The 20,420-nt window shown below is 52.2% G+C and overlaps 2 protein-coding genes across 2 annotated transcripts; both read left to right on the forward strand.

The window, feature by feature from the left end:
* Positions 1 to 1,987: 1,987 nt before the first annotated feature.
* Positions 1,988 to 6,894, forward strand: Prss56 (serine protease 56). The gene is made up of 13 exons (XM_021175535.2): positions 1,988 to 2,150; positions 2,709 to 2,816; positions 3,160 to 3,213; positions 3,310 to 3,499; positions 3,888 to 3,987; positions 4,068 to 4,227; positions 4,453 to 4,595; positions 4,830 to 4,992; positions 5,134 to 5,313; positions 5,443 to 5,607; positions 5,705 to 5,767; positions 6,052 to 6,158; positions 6,510 to 6,894. Exons 1-13 carry the CDS (start codon positions 2,048 to 2,050, stop codon positions 6,783 to 6,785), a joined length of 1,812 nt encoding a protein of 603 aa, XP_021031194.1. The 5' UTR covers positions 1,988 to 2,047; the 3' UTR covers positions 6,786 to 6,894.
* Positions 6,895 to 9,315: 2,421 nt separating this feature from the next.
* Chrnd (cholinergic receptor nicotinic delta subunit) lies at positions 9,316 to 18,414 on the forward strand. The gene is made up of 11 exons (XM_085833721.1): positions 9,316 to 9,753; positions 10,145 to 10,189; positions 10,839 to 10,948; positions 11,114 to 11,269; positions 11,477 to 11,586; positions 13,417 to 13,617; positions 14,111 to 14,222; positions 14,309 to 14,423; positions 15,922 to 16,126; positions 16,214 to 16,332; positions 17,215 to 18,414. The coding sequence occupies exons 1-11, from the start codon at positions 9,316 to 9,318 to the stop codon at positions 17,395 to 17,397; spliced, it is 1,794 nt and encodes a 597-aa protein (XP_085689847.1). The 3' UTR covers positions 17,398 to 18,414.
* Positions 18,415 to 20,420: the final 2,006 nt, after the last annotated feature.

Raw genomic sequence — 20,420 nt, forward strand, 5'->3', positions numbered from 1 at the left:
GGCTGTGGTGCAGTGAGCATAGTCACAGTGACCCTCTGTGACTATGTGGAGGCCTAAAGGAGGGAGAGAGGGAGGGGAACGTGCGCGCGCGCGCGCACGCACACACACACACACACACACACACACACACACACACACACATCCTGTCCAGAGCATACCTATAAAGAGGCTACATCATTGGATTCTGGGGGAGGGAGGCATTGTGTCCCCTTTCACTCCTCCCATCCCTCCCATACCTGTTCCCCACCCCCAACCCTTCTTCCTCATCTAATCTCACAGATACCTCCTGAGAACCCACTAAGGCTTTCTAGATATATTGAAGAAACCCCCAAGGTTGCCTGCCACATAGCCCCCTCTCTCTTCCTCCTTGCAAAGTGGAAGTTCAGAGCCTAAGGGCTTGTCTCTGCCTTTGGGAGGGGTGAGGAAGAGCTATGGCCCTCCATTAGGCTCCACTGAGACTCTTAAACAAAAATACCACCTTACCCCTGGGAATTAAAATTGCCCAAGAATCCGATCCTGGGGGAAAAGAAAGATTGCTCTGAGGCCGGCCAAAGGAAGAGATTCCACATGCTCCCAATAACTTGTAGGATCCCAGGAGTTGAGACAAGGATGGGGTGAGGTGGGGTGGAGTGGGGGTCTTCTCAACTTGTAGGAGCCAGATCTGAAACAGTGTGCTTTTCCATGCCCTGCCCTTTGCTGTGCGGGTGAGAGAAGAGTCTTCCTGCCATCAGACTGGACTCAAAGCCTGACACATGCCGAGAAGGCAGAGTGAGGACAGACAGTTCTACGCTGGCCACTCTGGCCTGGTCAGGTTTCAGCAGGCATACAGGAGCCATACGTCTCTGTTAGAAACTTGGTGAGCACATAGGATTTACTTAGGATATGCAGAGATAACTCCAATCCCTGGTGTCATTGAATCGACACAACAATCTATACCTACCTACCGTTCTCTCCACCTTCCTGGTGGTGGGAGATGGGCTATGTACTGTGATAAGCAGTCCCTTTGAAGAGAACACAGCCCTTAGCCACCGTGTGTCCCAATTCCTGTACTTAAGTCCTTAACCAGCGTGTCCCTGCTGCCAGCACAAATCAAGGTGCCAAGGGTAGTTTTGTTTTGTTTGTACCCTAAGGCCCGGCCCTACCCCAGGTGGTGACTGGATATCAGGACAGTTGCCTATTTATGACCCTTCTCTCAAGAGTCCCTCCTGCCAGATCAGGGTCACAGCAACTGAAAACAAAGCTGGACACACTGAGTGGGCAGGGACAGGGGTCTGGGAGAGACTCAGGCTGCTGGGTCCTGCGCTCCCCAAACTGGGCCACAGTGGGGCCTTTCATCTCCCGCTTGCTTTTGCCTCTTTCCACCCCGCTACCCCAGTGCAGCAATTATGGCGCAAATTAGAATGCTTTGATCATCTTTAGAAAGGGCCACACGGAGGAGGGACACTGCCAAGCAATTAGGGGCAGAGGGGCTGGAAGTTCAATGGCTTGCTTAGGGGGTGAGACTGCCCAGGACACCCACCCCTATCCCTAGCTCTCCTCCCTCCAAAAGTGCCTGTCCCAGCAGAGCAGTGGACTCCCCAGGGTGGCAGAAACAAATGGGGATCCCCCCTCCCAGCCCCTGCCCACCAGTCTCCCTCTGCCTGGCCCCCAGCCCAACGGTCAGTTCTCCAGCCCCATCTCAGCCCCTTTGAAGCAACCTCAGGAACAAGGGCCGCTTTCACAGAAGTGGGGAGACGCAGCGTGGGACGATGAGACTTCAAAGGTGAGGGTCCAGCCCACTACCTCATTCCCTCCCCCAATCCTGGCTGCCCTCCCATGCACACACCCCTCTCTGTCCTCTATATAGCTCCAGGGCATCATTTCCCTGAGGGCTCCCAGGAGATGAGGGCCAGGTGAGGTGCGGACCATTAGAAGTGAGTAGTTTAGTGTAAGAGAACGGGACCAGATGGTTTGAGGGACACAAAGTCTGTGGGCAGGAAGAATCACAGGAGAGGGTAGAGTCCAGGAAGAAAGAGGACAGGGTCTCCCGCCTTGGCCCCAGGTCACCATGCCGCTGGCTATGTTGCTGCTGCTGCTGCTACTGTCCCCAGACTTCCAAACTGCGCATGGGCATCCACTGTACACGCGCCTGTCCCCTGGCGCCCTGCAAGGTGAGCCCAGCTGGTCCGAGGGAACCACGGGAGGTGGGAGGGGCATAGAGAAAGTGAGGTCAAGGGAGGACAAGGGAAATGCGCTTGTCTCTCACACTTAGAAGGACCTGTGGTCTTTCTGCCCACCTTCTGCTGGGAGGAGGAGCCTGGAACTGGGATATAGGAAGGGAGGGCAGACGGCCTCACCCAGGAAGCAGAGACAGCAACGCTGCCCAAGGGGTTCCAGAGATAACAGTGTTAGAAGTCGGGGCAGCATGCTTCGGGCCCAAAGATGGATACCTTAACCACATTCCCTGGATGTTGGTGGGCAGTGGTTTTCCTCTGAAATCTTTTAGAAAGGAGTTTTTCAGAGATTCCTTCCCAGTCGTAGCACCATCTGCCCTGAGGGCTGACCCTCAAGCCCTGACTTCTCTCCCCATCTCTACATCCCTGGTAGTCCAGGAGTTCACCACGCGTCTCTGGGACTCCCCAGACAGGGTTCAGGAAGACTTAGACTGAGTGGGGCTCTCTGCCAAGGGAATGTGACTTTGTGTCCCCATGTCCCCTCCCCCCTCCCAGTTTTATCTGCCCAGGGGACTCAGGCATTGCATGCTGCCCAGAGGAGTGCCCAGTGGGCCATAAAGCGCGTGTTGATGGAGATCCAGCACAGACTACATGAATGCCAAGGTTGTACCAGAAGTGCTACACCACCCACACCCCAGCAGACTCACATTGTTAACAGGGGACTCCTTCTTTTGTCCATGTCCAGCCCTTATTTTTAGGTTCCATCGTCCTTGGGGTCAGACTCTTTTTGAAGGTCCAAGTGGAAGGGGTATGCCAAACTTGAGACACAGCAGGGAGGAGGGGAGAGTGTGGGCTCAGGTGGTCACAGTTCATGGCTGCTCAAATAGCTCCATGTGCTAGAAGGTGGGCCAAGTGGAGAGTGGTTGAAAGATGAGGCCCAGGCCCCCCACAAAGTGAAAGATCCGCAAGAGGGCGCAGAGAGGCTCAAAGGATTGTTTCTCAGCAGGACCTGGACGCCCTAGACCTCAAGCCCCGCTCCTCCAGGACCCACCGGAACCAGGTGAGACTAAAAGACTCCAAGGGCTGAAAGCGAGATGGGCCTCAACGTGAAGATAACTAAAACTTTTCCTTCGTGACGCCGTTTCTGCCATTCTAGGACCATGTGGAGAAAGACACCAAGGCGTTGCCAACACAACCGGGGCTCACGGCCGCATAGTCGGTGGCAGCACGGCTCCATCGGGGGCTTGGCCTTGGCTAGTGAGGCTGCAACTTGGAGGGTTGCCTCTGTGCGGGGGTGTCCTGGTAGCAGCATCCTGGGTGCTCACGGCTGCACACTGCTTCGCCGGGTACGTCGTCGAGATCCCAGGCACCTGCTCCGCAGGGCTACCCAATCCGATGGGAATCTAAGCACCCATGGGCCAAAGCAGAGCAGAGCAGGTCTCTGCTGCCCCCTAGCGGAAGCTAGCTCCCAACCTCGGGCCTTAAAATGCCGGTTGCGGGTGGGGGTGGGGGTAGGGGTAGGGGTGGGAGATCCCAGGGTAGGAGAACATCACACTGAATTTTCCCACTGCAGGGAATCTGCGCCTTCCCGGGTCTCCCTCTCTGCCCCTAGGGTCACAACAGCCACACTTACAGGCTCACTGGGTGGTGTGGGTGCATGAAGGTCTGGGCCTCTGATGGGGCTTCACACCACCCTCTGTCCCTGATGGGTGTCACCCACTACTTGCGCTGCAGTGCCTCGAATGAGCTTCTGTGGACTGTGATGCTCGCCGAGGGGCCTCAGGGGGAGCAAGCGGAAGAAGTGCAGGTGAACCGCATCTTGCCTCACCCTAAGGTGAGAAGACACGCCCTGCGTCCTCAGAGCTGAGAGCAGCATCCCTCTTCCTTGACCTTGAAACGCCACCTGCTCTCTAGTTTGACCCGCAGACTTTTCACAATGACCTGGCCTTGGTACAGCTGTGGACGCCTGTGAGCCCAGAGGGGCCTGCGCGCCCCATTTGCCTACCCCAGGGTTCTCGGGAGCCTCCTGCCGGCACCCCCTGCGCCATTGCAGGCTGGGGGGCTCTCTTCGAAGGTATTGCCATTTAGGGCCTGGAGAAGCTAGCTGCAAGGGGTAGTAAAGAACCAATGGGGGCGGGGCTAGGGGTAGTGGAAGTAAGCTGAAGAGGTGGGGTTTGGAGAGGCTAGAATGATGCTCCATCGCATAAACCACGAGGAATCAAAGAGGGCAAGTGAGAGGGGATCTCGAGGCGCAGCCTCTGCCTTCCAAACCCAGACCCCTTACATTCTTTTCCTGTAGACGGACCTGAGTCTGAGGCGGTGAGGGAGGCCCGCGTTCCGCTGCTCAGTGCAGACACATGTCAAAAGGTCCTGGGGCCTGGGCTGCGGCCCAGCACTATGCTCTGCGCTGGTTACCTGGCAGGGGGCATCGACTCATGCCAGGTATGAGCTAAAACTGACAGGGGGCCCTGGATGCGTCTCTCCCCTTGGCAAGATAACCCTGTTCTCTCTGGGTCTAGCTGAAAGCTCCTACATACCGCTAAATCTTCCTAAATAAAATGGAAACAAGTAGTAATCACAGACGCAGCCAGAGCCAAGCCTTCCCTACCAGGTACTAGGCAGGTATAATTCGATCGATTGTGAATGCATTGCTCTCTGTTGGCTCTGGTCCCTTAGGGTGACTCCGGGGGCCCTTTAACCTGTTCCGAGCCCGGCCCGCGCCCCAGAGAGGTCCTCTTTGGAGTCACTTCTTGGGGAGATGGCTGTGGGGAACCAGGGAAGCCTGGGGTCTACACCCGTGTGACCGTGTTCAAAGACTGGCTGCAGGAGCAGATGAGCGGTGAGCAACCCCCAGCTAATGGTACCTCAGATAGGTATGGGCAAGCCGGTTTCCATCCCGCTACTCGGGTCTCTGTGGAGGAGCTGCGGATGGGTGACTTGTAGACCCACATACAAGGGGTGCTCTGGCATCTGCTTGCAGCGGGCCCCTCCACTCGCGAGCCTAGCTGCAGAGAACTTCTAAATTGGAACGCTCGGGAAGAGGAGCCATTCACGGACGCCCCGGGCCTCTGTGCCTTCTATGCGCGCCAGTGCCTAGGGTCCGAGAGCTCCTGTGCACGCCTAGCTCTCCAACAGTGTCGGCAGCGCAGGCGACGGTGCGGTCAGTCCTGTTCACCCCTGCCAGGGTGGGGGAGGAGGAGTAGGGGTGGGAGGTTGGAGGGTGGGGGTGGGAGATGGGGTGCGGGCCCCACCATCCGGTGGGCCGCTTACACCTCTAAACCACTCGCAGAGCTACGGTCACTGGCGCACACACTGCTCGATCTGCTGCGGGGCGCGCAGGAGCTGCTCGGCCCCCGGCCAGGATTGCGGCGTGGAGTCTCCGCGCCCGCTCGCTCCGCTCCGTCGCTCCAGGAGCTTCCCAGTCACAACGCCCGAGAACAGCGGTTATACTCAGGTATCCTGAGTGCTCCCAACCAGGCCTAGGCCCCAGAGTCTCGGAGTCATGTAACCTCTCCGAGGCGTGCCCACTAACTTCCCGTGGTCTCCTCCAGGATCGCGAATTGCAGGAACCTGGTTCCAGAAGCCAAAGCCGGAGAGGCGCCCGGAAACGAAGGGTAATGTCGCCCCCTACCGGCCTGCTGGAGAGGAGCGGCCAAGAGGCTGTTTCTAGAGAGAAGCTGGGATTGTCTGCTAGAAAATTCCAAATGATAACAGAGAAAACCCGGCGCTCACTCCCTCTCTTCCAGGAAAACTCCTTTTTAGGGAGACATGTGGCACTAAGTCCTTGTTGGTGTCAGAGGCACACAGCCTTGCATGATCACGAAACCTCTGCCAGCCTCAGTTTCCCCATCTAGAGCACACAGTTCTCTCATTGTCTGGGGATCTCCCCTTCTTGCAGGCTGCCCTGGGCTGGAGCCTCTGCAACAGAAGTTAGCGGCTATTCAGCGAGCGCATGCTTGGATCCTACAGATCCCAGCTGAGCACTTGGCCATGAACTTTCATGAGGTAGGTCCCCAGGCTGCCCAGGCTCCTTCACTGTGGCCTGTGAAAGCTGACCTGACTGGAGCTCAGTACAAGGAAGAGACAGGGGGATCCAGCCTTTGCCGGGCGGAGTGGGGGTGGGGGTGAGCTGGAATAACAGGTGGCTATGAAGATGAGAGGTAGAGAGGTAAGAGTGGAAGGGCTCATTAGAGCGTTCGCCTGATCTGGAAACTAGATGGATTTCTCGGAGAGGAAGGGGCAGGACAAGGCTCTAAGTAGCTTCCAAAGCTCCAAGAGGCAAGAGCAACCCTCAGGTCAGAAACCCTCAGGAGTGGTTTTTTTTTTTTTTTGGGTCCTAACCTCCTCCCTCTGCAGGTGCTGGCAGATCTGGGCTCCAAGACATTGACAGGACTCTTCAGAGCTTGGGTGAGGGCCGGCTTGGGGGACCAGCGTGTGGTCTTCAGTGGCCTAGTGGGCTTGGAACCTTCCACACTGGCTCATAGTCTCCCCCGGCTACTAGTGCAGGCCCTGAAGGCCTTCCACTCAGCTTCCCTGACAGAAGGAGAGCCCCAGGCACCCTGGATAGGTGCTGATCAAGGACAGAGGCTGGGAAAGGAGCGCCAGGGCCAACTCCAGCCTCCTGTTCCCTGAGCCAGGCAACCCTGTAATGGTCACACTATCCTGGAGGCTAAAGCGGTTGTGTGAGACATACAAAGTCTCTCTATTCCAGTTGATCTTGGATGTGTGGATAGAGTGGGGATCCTGGACCTCACACGTCTTCCTAAATGTGTCACTGGACACTCATGGCTGCTTTAATAAATGTTATTTATACTCTACGTAAAATCTGGAGCTTTCTTGGAATGGGAAGGGGCTGGCATTAGATGAGAGTAGGGCAGGGGCCAAACTCGAGGAACAGTTAACAGAGACCACAAAGGAGCTGGGAGGAGCCAGAAGTGGTGGCTCGAGCTCGAGGTGCTAGCATTCTGGAGACTGAAGCAGGATTGCACTGAGTTTGAAGCTAATGTGAGCTACATAGTGAGCTCTAGGCTAGCCTGAGCTACAAAATAAGAGCACCCCTTACCCCCACCCACCCACACACACACACACACACAAAGATACGAAACCAGGGCCTGGAAGAGATAGCTCAGTGGGTAAAGTTCTTGATGCATATGGATCTGAGTTCAAGTCCTCAGAACCCAGGTAAAAGCCACAGGGGCAGAGTACACCTGTAAACCCCAGCCCTAGCTAAGGAGCAGGGCAGTGGGGAGCAGACAGATCTCGGGAGTTCACTGGCCACTCTAGCTGCTCCAGGCGAGGCCCAGGTTCAGCGAAGAGGCCCTGTCTTGAAAAATAAGGTGGAGGAGATCAGCCGAATTTCAGCAGCAGCAGCTCCAGAGCCTCAGTCCTTCTGTGGCTTTCCATGTCCCCCTCTCCCTTTCAAAACCGTAGCTTCTGGTATGGCTATCTCAAGGTGATCGGTGACATGCAAGTGATTTGGTATGCAAGTCAACCATGCCAAAGGGAGCAAAGAGAGAAGCTGTGCTTCTCTGCCTGAGTGAGGACCCAGACACCATCCTGGAGCAGAGCAGAAAGATTCAGCAGGTGACATGGCCCAAACCTATGACAAGCCCCTGCCAGACCAGGATGCCACTCTGTCCTCAATGATGCAACCTATGAGACCAATGACAGCAAGAAGGATGCCCTGAGGTTCATCTCTTGTGTCTCTAAGAGAGCCCCCCACACCCTCACATATGAGCAAAATGATCAATGTCCGCTCCAAAGACACCATCAGGAAGCTGACAAGGTCCAGCATGAAGTACAAAGAGCTCAGCCACCACTGCACCCTGGCAGACAATGATGACAGTATTGTCCTCTCCCTGGAGGGCAAGCCTTTATGAAGCCACCTCCAAACTTCTGCTTAGAACAAAGAATAGGCTCAGACTTGCCAGTGCATGCTGCAGTCGGCTCTTCTCTTGTCAGACCCTATGGGCATCCCTTCACCCCATTGCTAGTCTCCCCGACATCTAGATGGCCTCCTCCCTCCATGCCTGACGGTTCTGGCTTTCTGATTCCTATTAGGTAGAGGCAGATCATGGTGCCCAGGCACCTTTGAGGATGGGTTGTATTCTCTTAAGCATACTCTTAGTGCCATCTATCCCGACCACTGACTTCTAGCCACAGTCATTACAACAGACAAGCCTGACTCTGTGTGGAAACGACCATCCTTGCCCCAGTGGATCCCCCTTCCTTTCCCTTTGGTTTTGGCTACTCATAGATGCAGGAATGATGAGGGGACTTCAGTTCAAATTAAAGAAAGAAAAAGCCAGTGCGGTGGCTTAGCAAATAAAGGTACCTGCTGCCAAGTCGTGTGGTGACCTGAGTTTGATCCCCGGGACCCACATAATGAAAGGAAAAAAAAATTAACTCCTTCAATTAACTCCTTCCTCTGACTTCCACACATTGCCACAAACTTCTCAGACACACACTGAGTGGATGGATGGATGGATGGATGGATGGATGGATGGATGGATGGATGGATTTTATTTATTTACTTATTTATTTATTTATTTATTTATAAATCTTTGGTATTTTTGGAGACAGGGTTTCTCTGTGTAACGTCCTGGCTGTCCTGGAACTCACTCTGTAGACCAGGCTGGCCTTGAAATACAGAGATCCTTCCTCTCTTCCCAAGTGCTGGGACTAAAGGCGTGCGCTGCCACACCCAGCTTAAATGTAATATTTTTAAAGACGGGAAAAAATACACAAGTTCAGGTGGAGCAGTAGCAAGATGGCTCAACAGGTGACAGTTGTCTGCTATACAAGAGGCTTCACCTCAGAACCCTCTGTAGAAAGAGAAGCAATTGTGACACGTGTACACACACACACACACACACACACACACACACACACACACACGATTCGCCCCCCACCCTCTGCCACCCTACCCTACCAGGCCCCACCCTACCAACAATCTGTGACAATCCCTGCCCGGGATCTTTTTGTTCTGCCCTTGGGCTCCTGCCCTAACTGGCAAACCCCACCCCCTCATCACCAGCTTTCAAGTATCAGATTGCGTTTCCGGCCTCTTCTTAAGCCACCAGCACCTGTCCCCTTGCTTGCCTCATTCCACAGCCAACAGGCTGAAGGGAAGACATAAACCCCAGTCAGTCAGAGGTGGGGGATGGCAGGGCCTGTGCTCACACTGGGGCTGCTGGCTGCCCTTGTTGTGTGTGGTAAGGATGACATGACCCCCTTCCTGGGGGCCTTCTATGCCCACCTGGGCCACTGCCTCCCTAACATTATACCTAATTCCCACTCCCACACTGCCCTTTCTAACCCTAGGCATCCCACCCTCAGGGAGCAGCTGGCTTTCCTCTGCTCTGACCGGCCCAGGGCTGCCCAGCAGGAGCACAGGGAAGGCTCCTTCCTAGGTCCAAACACCAGCACCCTGTCCCTCTCCCCAGCCCTCCCAGGCAGTTGGGGCTTGAATGAGGAACAAAGGCTGATCCAGCACCTATTCAATGAGAAGGGCTACGACAAAGACCTGCGGCCGGTGGCTCGAAAGGAGGACAAAGTGGATGTCGCCCTAAGTCTCACCCTCTCCAACCTCATCTCCCTGGTGAGTAGACCTTTGTGGGATAGCCTGAGCTGGGGAAGAGGATGGCAAGAAGGGATAATTGCTCAAAGGCTCCTGACCAGCTAGCTCCTCTTCTGGGAGACATGCATGACTATTCTCTGTGCTGGGTGGTGCCACAGGCCTTCAGCCACCCAAAGCCATCAGCTCTGCCTCCCACTGTCAAGCTATCCCTGCGCTCCCCCGGGGCTCGCATCAGCAGCCTCTGCCCTTAGCTTCCATAGCCTGCTGATCCACCTTGATCTGTTGCTTTAGAAGGCCCTGGCCCTTCCAGCTGCCGTGGTCCCTGGAAACCAGGCAGATCAGATTCTGCTGACTGAGTTTGGGTGAAAGGTGGATGGGAAACTTTGGCTACAACCCTGTTGTTTGATTACAGAAAGAAGTGGAGGAGACTCTCACCACCAACGTGTGGATAGATCATGTAAGGACACCCTGCCGAAGGTTCCAGGTCCCCTGGTGCTCACTTATGCTGGGGACCACAAGCTCCTGTGGACACAGCTTTGGGGGAGCTTGACTACAGAGAACCCAACTGCCCTTTTCCACTGAGGCCTCTGCTAGCTCAGAGGACATGTCCTAGAAGGCTGGGGTTCCTCCGGGCTAAAATTGCCACTGTGTCCCGATTTGCTTTGTTGTTGTTTTGAGATGGGGTTCTCTAGCCCTGTTTCCCTGGCTGATCTAGAACTTATGGTGTAGACCATGCTGGCCTTGAACTCACAGAGATTCATTTGCATCTGCCTCCCAAGCCCTAGGACTAAAGGTGGGATTAAAGCACAGAGACACCACCCCTGGTGTGCATTGGAAGTCACTTTTCTAATCAAAATATCAGAACTGATAGAGGTTCACGGCATAGAAACAAGCCAGTCTGGTGTGGAAATTGTTCCCCTTAGTGGTGTAATGTATGTCCTACACAACTGTCCGTGACGGGCCTGAGTCTAGTTCTTTATCCATCTCCTCCAAATTTCTTTTGTCCCAACTCTCAGGCTTTGTTCAGACTTCCCTGGGGAAGTGGGGACCGCTGGGAGGGTGGTTAGTGGCCGAACCCACTTCTGACATCCTTTTTGGACCTCTAGGCATGGGTAGACAGCCGTCTACAGTGGGATGCCAACGACTTCGGGAACATCACTGTCCTGCGCCTGCCCCCTGACATGGTGTGGCTACCAGAGATTGTACTGGAGAACAAGTTGAGAGGAACCCTCCCAGCCCCCCTCTGCCTCATTCCCTTCCTTATGCTCCCCAGCCTGCGCCTCCAGCCCTGCCTGCCCACCGCCCTCTCCTGCCTCCTGCGGCGGTCCTGCCGGTTCCTGGCCAGCCAGGGCACACGGTGATTATGGTCTCCATCCCACAGCAATGATGGCTCGTTCCAGATTTCTTATGCCTGCAATGTGCTTGTCTATGACTCGGGCTATGTGACCTGGCTGCCACCCGCCATCTTCCGCTCCTCCTGCCCCATCTCGGTCACCTACTTCCCTTTCGATTGGCAGAACTGCTCCCTCAAATTCAGGTTCGTCCACCTGAATGTCTCTCAGGCCAGGGCACCCAGCCAGGGACTGGAAGCAGTGAACTAAATGCTCTCAGACAGAGGCTTTGGTCCCATGCTGAGCAGAAACCCCTCAGATGATAGCCTTCCCCAACTAGCCCTCCCCCCTCTGCTACCACCTCCTACCCTCAGAAGCCCTGTCCAGAGACTTACGACCACTGCTCTCTCCAGTTCACTCAAGTATACAGCCAAGGAGATCACACTTAGCCTGAAGCAGGAGGAGGAAAACAACCGCTCTTACCCCATCGAGTGGATCATCATTGACCCCGAAGGTTTCACAGGTACCTCAGAAGTCATGGTGGATGGGCCCCCAAAGACGCAGACATCTGTGGAAGTTCACTTGCACCTCACACACTCAACTTGGGGCACCGACACACATACAGGGAAGAATAGGCACCCAGACAGAGCCTACACACCTACAGTTACTGATCCAAAGAGATTTCAGAGCAAAGCAGAAGGAATCAGGGACCCCTTCATCACTACCACCCCCCACCCAACACACATGCAGCAGATACTCGTGAGTATGGCAAGGTCTCTGAGGCTCGACGTAGCTGATGGAGCTGGGATCAGGCCTTCTGAAGCCTGAAAAGACTGGGGGTGTCGCTGGGGGTTTCATGGATGGATGGATGGATGGATGGATAGATGCTATCACCAACCCCATCTGTGACTAGCTCAGCTCTGTGGGGCTCTCTGCTCAACCCTGTCCAGAAGAAGAACCCGTGTCTTCCGTTTTCAGGGCTGGGATATCCTAGATAAGAGTATTATACTCATCTAATGTTTTCTCGAAGATCTAGGCCAAGGACCGACAGTTAAGAACTATCACTAGAGCTTTGGTTTTTAACTTAGAAGACAAACTCAAAATGGCATAGTAACACGCATGCCTGTAGCCTCAGCCCTTGGAAGGCAGAAACGGAAGAACTGCCTCAATTTTCAAGCCAGCCTACACTACACAGGGGGTTTCAGGCCATCCAGGGCTACACATCAAGACCCTGTTTTAAAAACTAACACAACAGAGCTAGTGAGATGGCTCAGCAGGTACAGGTACTTGCTGCTAAAGCTGAACTCGCGTTCAATTCCTACAGCCCATATGGTGGAAGGAGAAAGTCAACTCCTATAAGTTATCCCCTGAACTACACACACACACACACACACACACACCCCTAACAAAAAAAAAAAAAGAAAAATCAATGTAGTAGTGCATACCTGTAATCCCAGTACTCCAGAGGCTGAAGTAGGAAGATCATGAGTTCAAAGACAGCCCTGACTGTCTTTGACATAGTGCTATGAGCATGAACTGCAAATTCAAGGACCAAGAGCATTTGTTTTAGTTTAAGAAAAAAGTAATACATCTTATTTGCTCTGTGTGTGTGTATGTGCATGTGTGAATGAATACATAGCATATGTGCCCAGAGAACAACTTGCATCAGTCAGTTTTCTTCTTCCCGGAGACTGAGCTCAGGTCGTCAGGATTGACAGATACTGTCTGACTCACAGAGCATCTCATCGGCTCCAGACAGTGATTTTAAAAACTCTTCTTTAATTGTCATGCCATCTACTTTTGATTTGTTATAGCTTTCTTTTTTAAAATTTACTATTTATTTTATGTATCTGGGTGTTTTTCTGCATGTATGTCTTGCATACCAGAAGAGGGACGACATGGGACTTCATGTGTAGGACTATAGTTACACATGATTGTGAGTGACTATATGGGTGCTAGGAATTGAACCCAAGACTTCTGGAAGGGCAGCCAGTGCTCTTAACTGCTGAGTCATTTCTCCAGCCCCTTGTGATAGCTTTTAAGCCAAAACATACTCCTTATTTGAACCCTGTATGGCTTCAGCTTCTGTCTTTTTCCAAGGAGAGAAAGAAACAATAAGCAAACAAATAAATAAAAGAGCCTTCCAGAAAAAGTCAGAGAAAACCTTCTTCCTCACAGACTGACCCCACAGATGGGCCCCATAGCACCCAGAATTCCTCTAAGCCTCAGCTGCCTTAGACAGCACCCTAGCCTGCCTTGCTCAGTCCCAGACCCTCATGCTGTCCCAAGGCTCCTTAGCCCCATGGTTTCCCTTCTCCAGCTTGATCCTCAGCTGTCCTTGTACCTTCCTCAGAGAACGGTGAGTGGGAGATAGTGCATCGGGCAGCCAAGCTCAATGTGGACCCCAGTGTCCCAGTGGACAGCACCAACCACCAAGATGTCACCTTCTACCTTATCATCCGCCGCAAGCCCCTCTTCTACATCATCAACATTCTGGTACCCTGCGTGCTCATCTCCTTCATGATCAACCTAGTCTTCTACCTGCCAGGCGACTGTGAGTCTCATGCCCCACTCCCCAGCTCCCTTGCAGCCTCTCCCAAGGTCACCTAGCTTGGGTGTTCCCAGTCCTGCCCCTGCTCTTTATGGTGAGGGGAGAAATGACCATTGTGAATAAGAACTCAGGCAGGAATTGCAGGCAGGCCTAGCTGGTCTTTGGGTTAGGAACTGCATGCTGAGATTCTACCAGGATGTCTGAGAGCTTTCTGAGTGGCAGGGACTGGGAACACATACCCAGTCAGTGGGTATGTGTTGATCACTTAACCAGTGATATGTTTGCAATGTTTTGAGAGAAAGGCAGGGAGTTTGAGCTCAGACTACTTGCCCAGATCACCCAGCTAATTAGCTGTGGAGCCAGGATGTAAAGCTAGGCACAGGATGCCATACCCTAGGATACGTATCATGGCATTGTGAACCTTGGTGGCAGTGCCCGCTGTGAGGGGACCTTGTAGACTCCATGTGTGAGCTTCCAGCTAGGTCTGCCTCTCTAGGCGGAGAGAAGACCTCCGTGGCCATCTCAGTGCTCCTGGCCCAATCTGTCTTCCTGCTGCTTATCTCCAAGAGGCTGCCGGCCACATCCATGGCCATCCCCTTGGTAGGCAAGTGAGTATATACAGCCCTGCCCACAGCCAGCCTTGCCCATGCCTCTGCCCTCAGTCCCCAGCTCCAGGCATGGTGTGTGCCCTCAGGTTCCTGCTTTTCGGCATGGTGCTGGTCACCATGGTGGTGGTGATCTGTGTCATCGTACTCAATATCCACTTCCGGACGCCCAGCACCCATGTGCTGTCCGAGGGAGTCAAGAAGGTGAGCTTTTGACCAAAGATGGAAACCAAGTCCTGGCTGGGAGGATGGGTGTGATCTCAGAATCACTGGTCCTGTTGCCCAGAGTGAGGATTCTCAGCTCCACTAAACTCTTTAAAATAATATAATAATAATAATAATAATAATAAGGGACTAGTTAGCTAGCTCAGTGAGTTGGAGCATTTGCCACCAAGCTTGACTGCCTGAGTTTGATCCCCACGACCCATGTGGTATAAGTGGGGGACCGACTCCTGCAGGATGTCCCCTACCTCCTGTAGGAGCACTGTGGCATGTGTATACCTGCACACATATATGCCCACATACATGTGTACATGAATACTATCATTTTAAAATTAAAACAAAATTTAAGAGTAAGCAGGTGAGGACACAGGGGACAGGGTGTTTGGGACAAGACTATCTGTGCTCTAAGATTGTGGGACAATAGGTTCTTCTGGAATAAGTCATCTTCTGGATGGTGACTCTATAGCTCCTTAATGGTTTTTGTCTTTAATTGAAAGGAGAGCCCAACATTTGGGCTTTTATTCATTTGAGACAGGGCCTTACTATATAACTCATAACAGAGGGGGGGCACGGGTGTATAGCTCAGTTGGTACAGTGTTTGCCTAGGCCCAATACTGAGTATGAACCCTGCTTGATCCTAGTGGGAGGATCAGAAGTTCAAAGTCATCCTCAGTTACATAGTGAGTTCTGGGCTATCCTAGTATACATGAGACCCTGGCAGGCAGGCAGGCAGGCACAAGGCCCAATACTGAGTATGAACCCTGCTTGATCCTAGTGGGAGGATCAGAAGTTCAAAGTCATCCTCAGTTACATAGTGAGTTCTGGGCTATCCTAGTATACATGAGACCCTGGCAGGCAGGCAGGCAGGCAGGCAGGCAGGCAGGAGGAAGGAAGGGAGGGAGGGAGGGAAGGAGGGGGGGGAGGGAGGAAGAAGGAAGAAGGAAGGAAGGGGGAGGGAAAGAGGAGGAGGAGGGAGAATCAGGGCAGAAGGAAGCTGAGGTGTGTATCAGTGATAAAGCATATGTTCAAACTCTTAATTCTCCTGCCTTGGCCTTCTGAATGCAGGGATTGAAGGCATGTACCCCTATTCTCAGCTTCTTTTGTTCTTTGGGGGGGGATGTTTCGAGACAGGGTTTCTCTGTATAGCCCTGGCTGTCCTGGAACTCACTTTGTAGACCAGGCTGGCCTCGAACTCAGAAATCTGCCTGCCTCTGCCTCCTGAGTGCTGGGATTAAAGACGTGCGCCACCACACCCGGCGCTTCTTTTGTTCTTAAGATTTATTTTCAGTGACCGAGTTCTGCTGTTGCTGTAAGTAATGAGGGACCATTGAAAACATTCTACACCAGTCAGTGGGGAGTCTGGGAAACAGACAGTGGGGTCAGCCTGGGAGCTCTATGCGGCAACCAGGGTCCTCAGAATGTGTAAAGATGACTCCACACTTGTGAAATGGCCTGTCTTGTGTCCCCCTGACTGCTAAAGTTCTTCCTGGAGACTCTGCCCAAGCTCCTGCACATGTCCCGCCCAGCAGAGGAAGACCCCGGCCCCAGGGCTCTCATCCGGAGAAGCAGTTCTCTGGGATACATCTGCAAAGCAGAGGAGTATTTCTCACTTAAGTCCCGCAGTGACCTCATGTTTGAGAAGCAATCAGAGCGGCATGGACTGGCCCGGCGCCTCACCACAGCCCGTGAGTTCTGGTAGCCTTGGAACGTGGCCCATGTGTGGGAGGTGGGCAGTGATAGGCATCATGCCTGCCCCTGGCCTGTGTCCACAGGCAGGCCACCAGCAAGCTCTGAGCAGGTCCAACAGGAGCTCTTCAATGAGATGAAGCCAGCTGTGGATGGGGCAAACTTCATCGTCAACCATATGAGGGACCAAAACAGTTACAATGAGGTGAGCAACCTGAGACACCATAGAATCAGATGTTCAAATAGACTAGGGATCAAGTGGAGTCTATCTTCCCCTCATAGACAAATGTCCACTTAGATGAAGAGATGCATGGTGGGTAAGTGACCCTTGGCATACATTCTCCAGGAAGGCAGAATTCCTTCATGAAATCCCACAGCATCACCCTGGACCAAGCTCAGGGGTACACACAGACAGACAGCCTTACATGACCAGGACAAATTTTAAATACATGTTCTTTCTGCTCAGATATTCCAGATAGCATCTATTTATTATATTTATTTTTATAAACGGGTATTTATGCATATTATATATTTATTATACAATTCTTATATTATTATACAATATAATGAATATATAATATGTAAGTATATTATTTTATAAAATATGAATAAATAATATGTAACAAATATTTTTTAATTTTATGTGGTATAGTATATATAAATATACTTTATATTTTGGTTATACATTTATTTATAACATTTGTTTTATTGTTATGTTACTTTTGCAGTGCTAGGGATTAAACTCAGGGCCTCTGTATGCTAGGAAAGCATTAACCACTGATCTACACTCCCAGCCCAGCACCAGACCTTTCAAAGACAGCTATACTGGGCTGTCTACTCTTAAGCAACTTTTTAACGGTTCTCCATTGTATCCTCCTGCTCACATGTGGCTCAAAGCAGCCCTGAGTGGCTTGGGTCCCTACTAAGGGTAACGGCATTCTGTCCTGCCCCACCCTACTGTTATGAGCCTGAGGTGGCCCCCACAGACACAGAGGAACCGAGCCTATGTGTCTCCATTTCCAGGCCCTAGCTTAGCCTGCATTCTGAAGACTTCCCTTACCCCATGGTGTCTTGACCCTTCTTATAGGAGAAAGACAACTGGAACCAGGTGGCCCGCACAGTGGACCGTCTCTGCCTGTTTGTGGTGACACCCGTCATGGTGGTGGGCACAGCCTGGATCTTCCTGCAGGGTGTCTACAACCAGCCCCCACTCCAGCCTTTCCCTGGGGACCCCTTCTCCTATAGCGAACAGGACAAGCGCTTCATCTAGAGCAGGCATGAGTAGACAGTCAGGCAGACAGCAGTCTGAGAACTGCACGTAGTTCCTGCCCTTAGGCTTGTGCCTAGCGGGTGCTGTGTGGCTGGGCAGAGGCCATGGTCGGGAGAGCTCCCTTCCGGAAGCAATTCCTTTCTAAATAAAGGAGGGAGACACTTGAGATGGGCTGAGAGTGGACGTGGTGGAGAGGGAGGCTCCAGGGTTATGAGGAGAAGCAGGGGCCTTGCTCAGGGGGCCAGAGAGGTGACCTTGGGACTGGCTTCCTGGGAACTGTCCTGTGAGAGATCCCCCAGCCTGAGCTGCTCCTCTGCCTGGCTGTCTCCCAGAGCAGGTCAGAATTCTGAAATTGCTGTTTCCTTGCCTTCCTTCCCTTACCTACCTGGGGCCCAGAGAGGGTGACTCCTCTCTATTCCCCAGGGAAGGAGGTTTACTAGGATGGTGGGATGTCCAGGTTGTCATCTGTCAGCCCCCAATTCCTTGGTCATTCTGTCTGAGTCCTTCTGAGAAGCGGGGGACTGGTGTGGGAGGATGGCACTTGGCATCAAAAGCCCCATCAGTGTGTATTCTCACATCCTAGAGCATCTGGACCCAGCAGCCCCTCTAACAGACCCCCACACTGAGTCCCTTCCTCCTTAACCCCAGGCTCTCCAAACCAGGGTTGCCTAGCAATATTTGAGGTACACTTGTGATAAAGACTTATCCGTCGTTCATCTGAAGCTCAAATTGAAATGTGCACCCAGTGTTCTTATTGAGTCTGGTCTTCAACCCCATCCTAAAGGAAGGCACATTCAGAACTATCATAGCTGAGTCCCATCAATCACAGGAGCAAGGAGACTAGGTCTTAGTGTAGCCTGCAAAGCCCACCTCTCAAATCACGTCTTGAGACAGTCCCTGCTCTCTGTACCTGGCAGTTCAGAGTAACCAATAGAATGAGGTAGAAATGATGCTATGCTCCTTCAAAGAACAGCTTCTGAGATGGCAGCTCCTGCTGAGTGATGGCGCACACCTATAACCCCAGCACTTAGGAAGCCGGAGCAAACAGATGAGACCAGCCTGGGTTGCACACACACACACACACACACACACACACACACACAGTCAGCCACACTGCTGAGACTCTGTAGAAGGATCCACCTATCAAGAGCCACACAGGCAGGTAAACTAGAAAGGTCCCTGGTAGGACCTCTTGATGAGAGCTGTTCAGGACCCTCAGAAACTGTCGGGGATAATAAATGCATTTGGAAGCAGAGAGTTTGTGGTAATTTGCTTTATTCATCATATGATCTTGAGAGACCCATCGCTCCTATTGTAGTCTATTTTGACCCCAAGAGTGGAATCCACAGGGTCGTGCATGTGACAAAAGCCTTCCCATCAGTTAGCTGCACCCCAGCCCTTAGCTTCAGTCTCTTATGCACACAGTGAGGCTGCTCACAGGTTGTTGCTAACATTGAATTTGTTCACTGGGGCTAAGACCTCTGTGTTCTAGAAACTTAGGGTGTAACTCTAATTTTTCTCAAATCCTATTTTTTTGTAAAGATTTATTTTATGTATGTGAGTATACTGTAGCTGTCTTCAGACACACCAGAAGAGGGTGTCAGATCCCATTACAGATGGTTGTGAGCCACCATGTGGTAGCTAGGAATTGAACTCAGGACCTTTGAAAGAGCAGTCAGTGCTCTTAACCACTCAACCATCTCTCCAGCCCTCAAATCCTATTTTTAATGATGGTTCTTAAACACTTTAAACTCCCTTGTAGCCCACAACCCACCAGAGGTAGTGAGAAAGAAAGGAGACAGTGGGGTGGAGGGGTGGGGGGCAGGGAGTGGACCTGTTTAGAAAAGTTCTTTGGAGCAACTCCCATCTGTGTTGTCCAAAAATTGGCAGTTCAGTTCACAGGTCAGCAGTGGCAGCTCGATCCACTGATAAACACTTCACCAATACACCAGCAGTCCAGTTCGGTAGAGTCAGGTTAGCAATAGCAGTGACCTAGCAGAGACAGTCAGGCATCAGCCCCGGCTCAAGTCAGCAGAAGGGACCAGGAGAAGTTTTCTGCTCTGCCTCTCAGGGAAGCGAAGATCAGCAAAGACAGGAGACCCACAAGTGTTGCACAGCTAGCTCTATAAGCAAGCCAAGCTCAGACCCATCACTGTCCATCAAGTCCTATTTATACCCTTCAAACATCACATGGCCTCCACTGGTCTTGCCTCAGCACGTGTGTCTGTCTCAGCTAACATCACTGCCAATCAGCCCAAGTCTACAGAAGCAACAAGAAGCTGAGGTACACCACCAGAAAGGTTTTTTTTTTTTTTGTGCATTTCTCTCTATGGAGTCCTAACAAATACAGCTCAACTGCACAATGTATGGCAGACCAATACATGCACACCGTTAGCAAAGAATCCTTTCTCACATGTTCTTTCAGTTTGCTTTAGCAGAACATTTTTTTCACCTGGGTCTGCTTCAGCCAAACGCTCCTTCACGAGTCTGCCTTAGCCTTTCAACCATGTCCACTTCAGGAAAATACTTCTTCATGTGTTTGCCCCAGCAAAACACCACGGAACACAACTGACTTTCCAAAGAACCCTTAAGTTTCCACTTCATTAGGGTACCCCAAGGGTGATTTCTCACTGTGGACCTCATTTGTGGGCTTGGTTTGCAGGACATGAATCACGAGGAGTTTGCGCCCACTACTCCTGCATTCCAGCCTAGTACTGGGGCAGAGAGGAGCCAAGAATAGGAAGGAGCCAGCAGCCCAAGTATTCACTTCCCTATTGTGCAGGAAGGGCTTCACAGCTTAAACTATTTTCTTGGAGAACAGTGGTCATATTTGGTCCGGACAGCAGCAGGTTTTGAATCTTGAGATGTGACTGAGGAAAAGGAAAACCCATTTTAACCCAAAACAAACCCTAGTTACATCCAGAGTGAACTGGTCTATAAATGCAAGGTGAAGTTCCAGAAAAGCAGCTCTATCCAACACACACAGACAAGCAAGGACTCCAGGACAACCCAGATTCACCCAG

This window comes from Mus caroli, unplaced genomic scaffold, assembly GCF_978045245.1.
Source record: "Mus caroli unplaced genomic scaffold, Mus_caroli_1 scaffold_1, whole genome shotgun sequence".
Lineage (NCBI taxonomy): Eukaryota > Metazoa > Chordata > Mammalia > Rodentia > Muridae > Mus > Mus caroli.